Below are 14876 nucleotides of genomic sequence, written 5' to 3' on the forward strand. Positions count from 1 at the left end.
ATTAGACCCTAAACTTATTGTTAGTTTAAAGGTCATGCAATTGAATTGCTTTAAATAATCAATTTAATCCTGTATAGTGATATTTTGCTCATTGCGCCCTCTTGTGGCCTCAGGAGACAGCCAAATGTTTCTTTAACACACTTAATCATATAATATACAAGTTGTTTGTTTAAATGTTATTTTGTATTTGACTATTAGAACTATTTAAATGATTTGTTGTTTGTCTTAATAAATCGGGTAAACTAAAAATACATAGGTTAAACTCCTAAACCGACAGCGGGATACCTACATTTACTTTAGTTTCTTACAATTAAATCCTCATCTAATATACTGTTGGAAAGATCTAAGACTAGATATTTCACCACTGTTTTGTTACAAATTATGTAGGAACAGTAACAGATTAACTTATGACAAGAGTGCACCTCAAGAAATCTCCATCATAACAGGAGGTCTGACCTTCAGTACTGGGCTCTAAACGTCGATGCACACACTTTTAATCATTACAACTTTGGTTTTCATGCTAAAGGTTAATAATAAAACATATATTCTAGTATTTGTCCATAATGTATAAAAAAATATTATTGTCTAAAAATATATATCTTTTTATTACCTTTCTAGATTACATATTTTAGTAATTATCATAAATTAGGTATTATTAGAAAGCTTACAAACTCAAAATGCATCCTGTGAAATGTGTGAATTTGTTACAGCAGAATGCAAAAAAATCAAAAAGAAAAGAAAAAAGGAATTAACTGGTGTGTATGTGTGTGTGTGTGTCACCTGGTGGCTATTTCTGGTATTATGCCTAAACAATCTCATAAGAGCTACAATTTAATGTGATATCCACTTTGTTAGACATATTATGGCTTTGATGTTATAGCAATATAATAGTACATTACATTCAATTTATAGCAAATATAAACTTCATACTTTCATTATTTAAAGTGCTTAATAATCAGCGGAGTGTCATCTATAAAACAAGACTAAACTTAGGTCTGCGGTCCAAAGCTTTTTTGAATTACAACCATTTAGGTTTGGATAGTGCAGTCTCAAAAAAGGGATGGGGGGGGGGGGGGGGGGGTGGGGGTTATGTGACAGATAAAGGGTTAAAAAGGATATACAAATCCTTTTCAATTATTTGTCATACAGAATGATATGAAACATTATATCGTGGTATAATGCCGCATGAAATACCCACTGTGGGTCATGATTTATTTTCAAGAATGAAAAAGCGTTTCAGTAACACCACCCTCGCTCTGCTTTTTTCCACAGATCACACCGTGTGTATATACATGCTTTGCTAAGCACACAGTGAGTCAAGCCGCGTCTGCTTGCATCATTTGGCACACAGACAGGTGTTTGTTTAATACCTCCATTGGGCGGAACTCGACTCTCCATCCGATGTCAGAGTTTGGAGGGGGGGGCTTGAACCTCATTGTCTGCCAGTTGGTTGACTGAAGATTCTGTAACACGCAAAACAAACCGTGCTTCATTTTCACATGCTATTTGAACAAATCGCTCCAGCTATGTGGTCTAATATTAACGCTTCTTTTTGTTGTTGTTCATCTGTGTTCATTTTAAATACCTCGAAGTGGTCCGACTCATTCTCATCGTCCAGATGAATCTTCTCCTGGAAGAGCGACAGCGGGTCGCGGATGAAGAGGTGTGCGATGTGCTGTGCCAGCAGTTTGTCAATGCCTGCAACAGAGCAACACAGTGTGCTCAGAAACACTGCAAACTGAGCTGACGACACACGGACCTGCTTCAGTGATACACACACCCTGTCCACACAGAGCGTCCGGCATGTCAAAAGCAAACCGAACACATTATTTAGACAGTAGGACAAAGAAGTGAGGAACTAGGGCTGTTACAATGGCAAACATCTAGTAGTCAATACTGACACCACCAAAAGTACACGATACGGTACAATAATAATAATACTTAATAGCGGTGCAACGGTCCACAAAACTGACGTGTTTTGAAGTCACGGTTTGGTACAGAACACTAAATAAAATCAGCTTATTTTAATTTATCATAGTGGCAATGTTGGCAGATCAATATTATAGTTTATAGAATTAAATAAGACCTAATTAATTAGTTTTATTTGTATATTTAGTTGAATAACAAAATTTTAGTGTCCCCAACTGATCAAGCCAAGCCAGAGGCAGAAAAATAAACCTTGGGAGAAACCAGACTCAGTCGGGGTGCCAGTTCTCCTCTGGCCTATTATCACACCGTGTATGATTAATAGTGTATGACACTAATAATAAAAAATAATAAAAGTTTCTTAAAGATAAACAAAAAATATCTCTGCTAATAATAATCAACAATCAAATAACGCATTTAATGCAAACATGTAAACTTCACAAACTTCTAAATCTAATTATAAAATTATGTTTTTTCTCCAATTCATTGTTGAAATATAAATATTTATACACAGCGGCTGTCATTTTCCTACACAAACATATTAAGTATTCTGTCCATTTTATCGGGAAATTCAAACAATAAATGCCGTTTTGATGTCTTTAATGTGGGAGGACTGATTCACTTTATAGGCGCGCGAGTGAACGTGATCATCTCGTCATAGTCAAAGAATAAACATGAATGAACATCTGAAAGTATGTTGAGGATACATCACAACTGAAATACATCATATGTTGTGTAATCGCTCAATCAGTGTTTTAACCATAGACTGTAAAAAAATATGGACGTAGTGTCCGTGACGTTACCCATAGGATTCCGATCAGCCGTTCTGAAGCTTAAAGTAGGAGCGAGCTGGGCGTCGCCATCTTGCGAGCGAGTCATCGCGTGTCACTCCCGGATAACAGAAAATGGACAAAAAGGCGGGATGTGGGCGGAGCTGAGGTGACGCAATGACTACAGACAGCGAATATCCACCGGTCACTCAAAGTAACCGCGCCCTTGATTATGCAGATTCAGATTCAGATTATTTTATTTAATGCCATGTGAGCATTCAAAGCTATTTTCATGGCAAAAATTCAACTACAAAAATACAAGTATCATATAAATACAATAAAAAAACAAAACAGCAAGTCATATTATACAAGATGTTTTAAATTAACATATGATAAAAAATCCAAAACCTTTTCAGGCATAATCTCATTAAATACGTCTTTAAGTGAAGTAACTTCATAAAAAAGCATTCTGCTTGTAATAATTCCAGGACAATCCAATAAAATATGTTTAACAGACAAAGGAATTTTACAAAACATGCATAAAATTGGGTCTTCACCCTTAAGCAAAAAAGCATGGGTCAAACTTGTGTGACTCATACGACATCTGGTATAAACCACTTGATCAAGTCTAGTTTTAAAATTTTGAAAAAATCTGTAATTTCTGGATGAATTCCATACAATTTATTAGTCTTGTATATATTCCACTCTTCTTGCCACTTATTTAAAATATATCGATTAATAATCGGTCTGATGTCTGAAGGAGGAATTTGACATTCATTAACCTCCTGATTAAGAGCGTCCTTAGCAGCTGCATCAGCTCGTTCATTTCCTGAAAGTCCCACATGTCCTGGAACCCAGCAAAAGTTGATACTGAAGAACTGATTTAATAGATAATCCACTTTTGTTAAGATGCAGTCCACTAAAGGATGATCAGTTTTTAAAGTGTCCAATGCTTGAAGACAAGATTTCGAGTCTGTAAAAATTATAGAATTTTTTTGTTGTGTATTTTCAATATGTTCCAAAGCTAAAAGTAAAGCACGTGCTTCAGCAGAAAAAATTGAGCATTGTTTTGGAATACGTATTCCATAGCGTTGATGTCCAGTCACCATTGCTGCTGTTACACTATTTTCCACCTTCGAACCATCTGTGAATATAGGTATATGAAAAGGGAATTGGTTTCTTATGTCAAAATATTGCTGTCTATATACATTTGGATGAGTCACTCCTTTCTTCTGATGAGCCAAATCCAAATTGATATTAGGCTTCTTTAATTTCCAGGGAGATATAGAATTAAATTGTATTTGATTTAAAATGTTCAAATTTGTATTTAAGTTCTCCAAGTGTGGTTTAATACGTATACCAAAGGATCTGATGCTTTTAGGTTTGCTCTCATACAAAGTAGTAAATTGTGGGTTGAAGACTAGAATAGGCAGGATTGGTTTTATTTGCCTTTATTTTGACAGCATATTGGAGTGAGAGCTTCAATCGTCTATTTTGAAGGGAAGGTTCATTGGCTTCAATGTACAAACTTTGCACTGGCGACGTTCTTAATGCTCCCAAGGCAAGTCGTAAGCCCTGATGATGTACTGAGTCAAGCATCTGCTTATATGATTTTCTGGCAGAGCCATATATTATGCTTCCATAGTCCAGATGGGAACGAATTAGTGTTCTATAGAGTCTCAAAAGAACAATGTAATCTGCTCCCCATTTTGTTTTTGCCAATACTTTCATTATATTCATAGCCTTATGATTATGCAGAACTTTAAGGCTTTATATAACATAAATGAATGAGTTATAAAAAAATTCACCCCCTCACAGTTGTCATGAGGGTCAAAATTAGCCGTATAGGCCAAAACCACTTTTTGTACCAGGCTGTAAACATGTTTTTTTTCTGCTGTAAAGTTGGGAATTTTAACACGGGGCTCAATAAACTCCTACTGGAGCCTGCCCCTAGAGGCCAGTCGATGATTTGCAGTTTACATTACTTCCGTATTGGCTTCAGGTGAGATCACAGGAGGTTGCCGCTTGGTTTCAACAGCAAAAAGACGTCAACATGTAGCATCACTAGAGAAACAAACTCTTTCACTAAATATATACACTATATTAGCCTATATATTCATTATATTCTACTGAACCTGCTAGTGATGTATGGATTATTAATGTGCGTTTAAAACGGTCATGAAAATGCCAACTACTGTGTATAAATGATCAGATTTCAACAATGAATTGAAAAAAAAAAAAAACACATTTTGTAATTACATTTAGAAGTTAATGAAAAAAATGCCTTATGTGAAGTTTACATGTTTGCATACAATGTGTTATTTGAGTGTTGATTATATCTAAAAATAACAGAGCAACTGAATTTAGGCTAATTTGGGCTCTGTTGTTATATTATAGTAATGGATCCCTATAGTTTACAACTTAAAGCATAAGCAGAAACGTTTAGTTATAATTGAATTAATTTAAAAACCGACAATTTGTTCAGGAAACCACTGATTGTTAAATTTAAAATTGCTTTTTTTTTTTTATTAGAGGTACGAACCGTCAGTTTTGTGTACTATTACACCCCTATTAGGCTAATGAGCCGCAAAAATCTGACACTTGCGCGAGAGGCGACTATGTATGTGTGCTTTGGTTGAGCATGCACTGACTGAAGACCGTCTCAGAAGCATGCGAGTACTTTATATTTTACAATTGCTTGAATTTATAAATTAGCATGATATAAAACCATGCGCACTAAAGTTGGTTCAATAGCTCAGTACTGTAGAAAAACAAGAACCATCGGGATTTTAAAATGTTGATTCTGATCATCCCTATGAGGAACGTCTTCTCAATCTTCGATCTTTAGTGAAGGTTTGCTTCGGCGTGTCCGCTGTAGACAGGGTGTGAGTGTGTGTCTTTACCTGCATCCAGGAGCTGTGTGTTGATCTCCTCATCGATGGTCAGCTCAATGTCATTGTATTTTTCACCACAGCAGGAGAGGTAGCTGTCAATCGAATCATACCTCGATTTATTGATCCTGAATTTGTTGTTTTTCAGCGGCTGCGAAGAAACGGATACACCACAACATTAGTAATTTTAAGGGGTACTTCAGCGCTGGGAAGATGAATCTGTATTTAAACTGGGTCATTAATGTAGTAGAAATGTGAAATTATTTTTGAATTTTGTGGTTTCTAGACTGAGAAAAGACAGAAAATGTATTTGTCTCAAGGGGGATGAAAGACTACAATTCCCAGAATGCTTAGCTGCCCTGTGAGGCCATTCCCAAAGCCGCCGCTACTGGATTACAGAGACTGAGTTCAGAAAGTACAATTAAATACTGAATGTGTGTGTTCAATATAACGATCGAGTTGCCGCGTGAGTCTCACAGCAGACTCAGATTAGGAGTCAGATTACATTTAACGTCATAAATGAGCTCTCGTGATGAGAGCTGAGGTAATCGCGACCACATTCGCGGCATACATTCACAACGCGTTTCAGTTCATGCCTTTGGAAGCTTAACTTTCATAGAAATTATTTTGAGAAGTTAAAACACTTACATTGCTTAGCATCCGTTTAAATTAATGCCTGTAGCTGAGCTGTGCTGTGAGTGTGATCTCCATTCCCCATGCACGAGTTGAAAACATGCGGAAATGGCTCCCTCTGCTGGCTGTAGTCTTTAGCCTCTGGGCAAACATTCCTCTCGTGATGCAAATATCGTCAATTTGCGTCACGAGAGGAATTTTTCCAGAAATAAAATGCATAAATCTCGTCTCAGGGGGATATAAGAGGGGGGAGCACGATCATTTGAATATACTCCAGGGTTTCTACTGATACAAAGCCATATGCTAATCGCTGAAGTAATCCTTTAAAGAGGCCATATTAATGCTCTGTTACAAAACAGTTAGTTCCAGTCCTTGATTCTGATTGGTCAATAGCAGTTGTTTTATTCACGATAAGGCACAACTATGATCTCTTCACCCAACAGTTCTGTGCATCACTACACAACACTCTTAGCAGCGTAAACATGTTTGCTGTCAATTGATGTTCATTGAAGCTTGTATTATTGTGAGAGATTGAGTGACCGAGTGTTTTACATGCATTCAGATTTAGCATATTCCTCAGGTTAGTCCTATGGACATAATACAAAAATCTGTTGAATGTCCGCTACGATATCTTGTCCTTTTAACAGTAAAGAGGTATTCCCGTGTCCTGCCACTGACAGCGCTCATTTGTCAGTTGTACCCGTGTTCACACAAGTTTCAGTCATAGACAGTAAAAAAAAAATGGACCGAGCGTTCCCATTGACTTCAATGGCAGAAAATGAGGTCAATCTGAGGCACTCACTTCCTGATGGCGGAGTGAACTGCGCAGGCTCAGACTGAGCTCGAGGACGTAGATGTGACGTGAGCCTCCTGTCTGACAGCTGTAGGTCTTCTAGTAGTTGTGGAAAGTGAAATCTGAATCACGTTGTTTAAATATTTTCTCCCGTTGCTTTTGGCTCACTATCGGCTTTTCCCCATTTTTCTCCCTTGACTTTATGTTTCCACGTCCCCCCGACTGTCTCATAGACAGTAAAAGATTGCTTCTGAGCGTCTCCTCCTGTCTATACGGTCATTTCTCAACTGTGCAAATGCTAACAATGCAACTAAACAACTAAACAATGCTCGCGTCATGCCTAATGCCCCTTAGCGGTTATAAATTCACTGTAAATCATAGCATCACTGGGCGTATATTTTTATTGCGCACTTAAGTTAATTTTAAGTTCATGTAGATGTGTGACGAGTGCATGATAACGAGCGAAGCCGTCATGACGTGCTCGTTTTTTCTGCAACACAGCTAGATGAAAAAACTAAACTTTTCAGAAGTGTCCATATTTAGGTCATGTGACAAGAACCATCCAGTCAGCTTTACCCTGTCCGTAACGACATTGAAAACTCAACCAAGATAGAGAAACAACAATTTTTTAGACATTACGTGAATGGCCCCTAACAAACCTCTGGGGCCATATTTTAACACACTTAGGACGTATTCGAATCCACTTTTGCTAGTTTAATGACAGAAAGGCGGTCTGTGCGCCAGGTGTTGGTCCACAAAGGGTTGGCCCTAGTCTCTTAGGGGGTCATGGGCGTGTTTTGGGTATAACGTTCAATAAACCAATTCGAATCTCATCTCCAATTCCCTTTAAAAGCCAGTTGCACCCGCGTCATGGTGGATTTGCTATTTACATGTGAGCAGAAAGGAATCCTTTTATTTTTTTTACTTTTGGCATGTGTGTGCTGTTGTGTAATCATCAGTGTATGCGCGTTGTGCACCACCTATGGACACACATTTCTAACACACCCTTTAAATAAACCCCTAAATAAAATAGTGCCATTGACTTTAGAGCAGGTTTTTGTTGGTCGATGGTGCGGTCATATTCAGTTCCTCAAAATAGCAACACGCCAACAATGCGCCTACACACCTGGTGTTCAGAGCAGCATGGACATGGGCAAACAGATGGGCACGAGTGCATTTGCTATTTAAACAACGTGGCACTGGAGGTTAAAATGATAACTGCAGTGGGCTGAAACTAGCAAAACACTTGCGTTGCAAACCATTGGTGCGGCTCCTCTCTTCTCAGTCTGTCAGTAATTCTCTGTTTAGTTCCTGTCTCTATTTTCTTGTGTGTTTGGGAAATGTCCGGCCCTCTTACCATAACCGCCAGTTCCAACACACTACTAACCATCTCAATCAGGCCCGCCCCTTTATTCTGCATATTAATTATTTAAATGAGGATGTGTGACGTGTTGGTTCCCAGAAGAAAACGCAAGACTACAATAGAGGTGTTTCAGGGAGTTCAGAAACATTGACACTCCCACTGCGGCTGGAGTATTAATTATGTATTTTGTTGCTCTGAATTCAAATATGACAATTAAAACTTGTATTGTGTATTGTGTTAACAGTACCCTGCAGTATAGGCCGATTGTTTGCATCAGTGGAGTGATGTAAGCTTTGTTATGATTGCATCATCCATGACTTCTAGGAATAACATGACACAACTCATATCATGTATGATGCAATGCCATCTTCAGATTGCATCATTCACTTTACAGCAATGTCCAAACTCCAGTCAAAGATGTATTTTAGTCATTTCTGGTTAAAATTGAGATTGAGACTCAGTTTATTACTCTGCCAGGGGTCGTATATAGAGACCCGATAGCATATCTTGAAAACTAGAGCCAATCAGCCATTTTAAGCATCATGTTTCCGTCTCATTGACCCAGAATGAGTAATGTTTATTTCAGGAGCATTCTGGCTGTAGACCCATGTGATCTCAGATCCGTGAGATCGCCCGACAGCCTTGATAATTATGACACATGCAACTTTTATTGTCATTGAAGTTGTCAAAAAACACAATTTGGATGAGATTAGTTTTCTTTTTAAATGATTAATGAGTCGCTTCATGTATGATTCACACAGGACTGGGATCTGTATAATTATTACTGGAGTGATTGTCTATAGTTAGGACGAGGGTGTACGGAACACCATGCAGACTGTAATTATAAAACCACTTATATAATTTAGCGAAGGAATTGAGAAATCAAAAAAATAGGTTATTTGCTCCATATATTGTGCAAGAAACCCAGGCAGCATCAATTTGAACAGGAGTAAAAATCTTGACTATTCCTTTATGAATATGGCCAAAAGACTGTAATAAGCGTTTTGTCTGAGTGCAGGTGGACCCTGTTCTCACCTCCAGGCCCCTCTCCTCTCGGGTTCGGTCGTCTACAGACGCAGAGATCACACCCCAACGGCAGTCGATGTCTGACACGAATCCACGATAGAACGGAGAGGCGGCGCTGAGAGCCATCTGCACAAACACACATCAATCATGAAACCCAATACTGTGCATTTCTGGAAACATGAACTAAACACGTTTAAAAAGTGTACAACTGCTAACCACACAAGACTGTGAAAAAGATGACGGTTATATATTACTTAATGTATGGTAAAGATGGTACATTTTCAACTAGGGTTAGGGTTAGAAGATCCTGTTTTAAAACTACAATTATTTCTCTCAGATTCGGAATGTTATTTCTATTTTATTTATCCTATCATATATGAAAGTATCCCCAGTCCATATACATTTTATTTTACAGTATAAAGTTTAAACGTATGAATTTGCATACAGTGGTGCATCATTTTTTTTTCTGAGTAGTTTTACTTTCTCTGCCGTCCCACTTTATATGTGACCTGTGCTGGAAAAATTAGTCCCAACGAGCAAATTTTCAAAAATTATTGTTATTTTCACATTCTCTATTAAAAAAAAAATCATTTAGAAGTTATGTTTGTTTGAATTGGACAATAAGCTACACTTGTTTGACGTCGACGGGGTGAGCAAAGGCAATTTTGAGAAAAATCAAGTTAAAGTTTTCTGAAGGTTCAAAAACAACATTTCCTTAAAATTCCTGCTAAATAACACCAAATTAGATGCGCATCAAGTCAAAACTCATATCTATAGGAAAATATATATTCAACTTTTTTCAATGATACCACGAATTGATTTTTTGATTAACATTAATGAAACATACAGCCCATATTCTTCAACTGTATGGGAAGTTTCAAATGCATCCATCTACACCATTACTTTGTGTGTTTTATTTAATGTTTGAGTGGTTATCAGCTTTGGGGGTTTACAGGTGAATTATTTTACCAGAAGATTCAATATATGGTGCAAAAGATTTTCCTTTTTGTTGATATATGCACACCATGAACACCGTATCAAAAAGGGTAGTGTGCAACATTGATTTCCCCCTCATTTACTGTAGCAAGCCTGGTTTAGAATAACTTGGACTGTTATAATATTAAGACCTACTGGAATGCACGGATCTAATATAATGTCACACGTCAGACGTTTCCCCCCAACAATTAACCAAACGTTCACATAAAGCCGGGTACACAGTGCGATTTTGGCCGTCTGTTATTTAATAATCAAAAATATTTTAAAATAACAATATTTTAATCCAAAACTCTTACATATTGTGCCTTTAAAGCAGAATATGTCTTTCTAAAACTACTTTCATGTCTCTAATGTTTGGGCCGTGATTTCTCCGCTGAAATTGATGTGTGATTAATTAGATAATAAAATTAAATCACTTGACAAAATAATTCCCTCTAACCCGTGTTCTCTTACCACTATGGGACAGAAAACGGCCAGTTGGTCATAAAGGTAGCGCGCCTCTCTGATGCTGCAAGCCTGGAAGGTCACCTGCAACGGCAGCGGTGGACAACATTTATCTCACGTCAACCACATGACCCGAATATTCTCAATGCATATCGATGAGAGTAAAAAGGATTTTACCTGCAGGCAACAGTTCCCCATGCCAAAGCCCATGGCGTCCATGTAGATGTGATCCGGCAGGGCACCCCGGGCAGCTTCTCCGTCATCTTCTGCAAACGTCTCCACGAATGGAGATGGGGTGTTTTTATCTTTAAAAACTGTGAAGGACACGGAAACACCACACATATAAGTGGGAATCAAAAAAACAAACAAATTCGACCTTTTGCAGTTTGTTCCACTAAGCTTGCGAGAAATAATAAAAGCTTCCTCTCCCACATTAATCTTTATACTTAACTAATGCAATATGAATAGGGGCATTCTTTACGTCAGCTCAGCCCACTGCGAAATCTCATTTGTCCAAAAACAATGTTTTTGGACGTCACTTATGCTTATAAAAACTTTCATTTTGGATGTGATTAATCGAATTGACAACACTAATGTGAATATATAATAAAGTGTAATTTATTCCTGTGGTCAAAGCTGAATGTATCATCATTACTCCAGTCTTCAGTGTCACATGATCCTTCAGAAATCATTCTAATATGATGATTTGATCAAGAAACATTTATGATTATTATCAGTGTTGTAAAGTTTTTGGACATATTAGGAGTAAATCAAATGAAACCAGACACTGCTTATTTTATTTCCAGAACAAGGTAGACTAATTTCTAACACTTACAAAACAAATCAAAAGACTTACTTGGTACGTTAATCACCACCTTTTCGCCCCTCCGGTGGCGTATGTTTCTGGTCAGCGTGCTGTAACACATAGTGATGCATTAAAATAATCATCCATACCTCATTCAGATGCATTAAAGGGGTGGTTTATTGCCCCTTTTAACAATGTAGTGATTTCGTGTATATGAAGTTTTAGCTCAAAATACCCCACAGATATTTTTTTATTTCATGTTAAAATTGTCATTCTAATATGAAGACTAATAACACTTTGAGGGTAAGCAAAAACATGCTGTTTTTGTTTGCGTCCCTTTAAAAGCAAATGCACTGCTGCTCATGGGGCGGAGCTTCAAGAGCTCATGTTAATAGCTCTGATAACCTCACGCAGACACACTGAAAATGGCAGACTAACAGCTCTTTGAGGGTCAGAATTCTAGCTGATAGACAGGTGTTAAAAAACTTATTTGCAGCTGTATCATACAAATAAATAGTTAGAAAAATCATACATTGTGATTTTTGTGAACAGCAGCTAATGCAACATCTTAACGTTAAGAAAATACAGCACGTATTGCATATGGGGTCTGCACAGCCCAGATCAGACACTGATGACGAAACTAACGACTCAAACCCAAAGACAGGAGAGCTGTAAGGTTACTAACCTTTCCAGGGAACAGACGTGATTAAATGTGAAGTAACAAAAGAAAGAACGACTTGGATTCGATTCTAACAGACTGCACTGAAGACCCAGCTGAGCAATTAATTAATCATTTCTTAATTTGGCCTTGGCTGCATTAGCTTATCATTTATTTTTTATTCCAAATGTGACCAACGTTTGCTTTGCATAAGTAGATGTGTTGGGGAATTTAACTTGTGACATTTTAATTATATGAATATAATATAATATTAATATATTTTAAAAATGAAAATATTCTGATGAAATGAACAAAATTATTTGCTCATTTTCCCAAGATTTGTTCATTTTGCTGAACGAAATTCAAAGATGCAGTCTGTAAAATGATCCGAACTTCCCTCTACTATCCGTCGCTCTGATTGGTCGTAGGTCTATCCAATTAAGGTCTTTCCTGGTTCGGTTGAAACACGCCCCAATAATCACGGCTCAATGGAGCAGAATCAGACTCATATTCTGACTAGAATTGAGCATAGACAGTAAAAGAAATGGACAGAGCTATCCCATTGACTTCAACGGCGGAAAAATGAGGCCAATCAGAGGCACTTCACTTCCTGATGGCTGAGCGAACTGCGCAGGCTCAGACTGAGCTCGACGACGTAGATGTGACGTGAGCCTCCTGTCTGACAGCTGTAGGTCTTCTAGTAGTTGTGGAAAGTGAAATCTGAATCATGTTGTTTAAATGTTTTCTCCCGTTGCTTTTGGCTCACTATGGGCTTCTCCCCATTCTTCTCCCTTGACTTTATCAGACTTTATGTCTCCATGTCCCCCCGACTGTCTCATAGACAGTAAAAGATTGCTTCTGAGCATCTCCTCCTGTCTATATGGTAATTTCTCATCTGTGCGGCAGAGGCGCGTTGGTTATGACGCAATCGTTAGCCTATTTTTACAAAAACAGCTTCTACGGGGCGATAGTGTAAGATACAAGGTAATGGAGCCTTTTATACATTGTCGTGCTTCTTTATAAATAAACAATGGACAAATGGAGTCTTTAAACGCCTCAGATGTAAAGTTATTCAGTGTCAAAGTGACTCAAAAATGAATGGGAGTCAATGGGATGCTAACAGCAGGTGATGGCTTGGTTAGCAATGGCCGCCCCTATGGGTGGAACGCTTTCCGAGTGCTAGATTACCCCATTGGAATTGAGTATGCCCACGTCAGGCTAAAAATGCCCAACTTTACAGCTGAAAATAAAAACATGTTTACAGCCTGGTACAAATTGTGGTTTTGGTCTATACGGCTAATTTAGCCCTTCATGACAACTGTGAGGAGGTGAATTTTTCGACTCATTCGTTTACATTACATAAAGCCTTAAAGTTCTGCATAATTAAGGGCGTGGCCACTTTGAGTGGCAGGTGGATAGCCATTTATCTGCTGTCAAACCTAAGCTCCGCCCATATCCCTCCTCTTTGCCCATTTTCCAGTTATCCGGGAGTGACGTGCCGAGACGCATTCAGTACCCTATGGGTGATTTTTTTTAATTTTTTTTACAGTCTATGGTTCAAAGCCAGACATGCAAGAGGCTGCCATGGTAACGAACAACAAAACCTGTTGTGAAATTAGTCGCTGCCACATCCCTACTGTAACTATGAGCGACCATTATGGAAGCGCCAACACTTCCAGAGTGATCAGATGAACAGCACTTTTAAGGCTCTCGGCTACTGGCATGTGAAAGATCATTGTCTGTTGAACTGGGTTCCCATAATCCCCATGAAATGCCTCTGAGCTCTAGCTTACGCAAACAACTTCACATTGTTCTGCGTCAGATGACACTTCAAACACTTTCAGCCCAATGTAAACTCCCAACGTCCCATTTGGACATGAAACTGATCGCTGCCAGTGGCCTGGAACACATGATCTCTCACCTGAATCTAGGGTGTCTGTTGATGGCCTCGTCGGGGAAGAAAAGCGATTTGGACACACCTTTTTCCACAGGTGTGGGTTTGTGTTCTGGCAGTGTGAAGCCTGGGCAGCCTAACCTACAAAACACACAAACAAAACTATAGCCATGCCATGCACTGCAACACATTTGCATCTTACATTTAGCATCTCTACAAGTGATTTCATTATTTTCCTGTTATCACTGTGAAGCTGCTTTGAAACAATCTGTGCTGTAAAAAGCGCTTTATAAATAAAGGTGACTTGACTAATAGCTTGGAAAGGCAAATATAAGCCTGCATCTTTTATCAGGGTTAGTAAAGCCTGTGGGGTTAAAGGGTGAATGTTATCTCCACAGATGTGGCACACCCAACTCACTCAGACAGACAGACAGACGTTTTTTGATTAAAAGCAAATGTTTTATTATTTTTATTATTTTGTCACACGCCATACACATATAGAATAACAATTATGCGACTGCAGGGTCTTTATCCTGACTCAAAACATGGGTTGGAGTTGTTAATCATGTGGGTGAAGAGTCCATATTGGAGAAATAAACATGCCATTCAGATACTAAAAGTGGGCTGTGTGACCAGTTATTCTTACTTATACTATACAGTTATACTTTAGCTAATCC

The 14876-nt window shown here is 38.2% G+C and overlaps 1 protein-coding gene across 1 annotated transcript in view; it reads right to left on the reverse strand.

Annotated features, from left to right (window-relative positions):
• gclc (glutamate-cysteine ligase, catalytic subunit) overlaps positions 1-14876 on the reverse strand; it is a 40996-nt gene that overhangs the window by 9732 nt on the left and 16388 nt on the right. The window contains exons 4-11 of the mRNA XM_067421010.1: positions 14227-14340; positions 11699-11757; positions 11020-11156; positions 10852-10926; positions 9412-9528; positions 5600-5738; positions 1586-1698; positions 1371-1463 (exon numbers count right to left, since the gene is read on the reverse strand). Of these exons, the coding sequence (XP_067277111.1) occupies positions 1371-1463; positions 1586-1698; positions 5600-5738; positions 9412-9528; positions 10852-10926; positions 11020-11156; positions 11699-11757; positions 14227-14340 (847 nt within the window). The remainder of the gene's footprint in view (positions 1-1370; positions 1464-1585; positions 1699-5599; positions 5739-9411; positions 9529-10851; positions 10927-11019; positions 11157-11698; positions 11758-14226; positions 14341-14876) is intronic.

This window comes from Pseudorasbora parva, chromosome 17 (assembly GCF_024679245.1).
Source record: "Pseudorasbora parva isolate DD20220531a chromosome 17, ASM2467924v1, whole genome shotgun sequence".
Classification (NCBI taxonomy): Eukaryota; Metazoa; Chordata; class Actinopteri; order Cypriniformes; family Gobionidae; genus Pseudorasbora; species Pseudorasbora parva.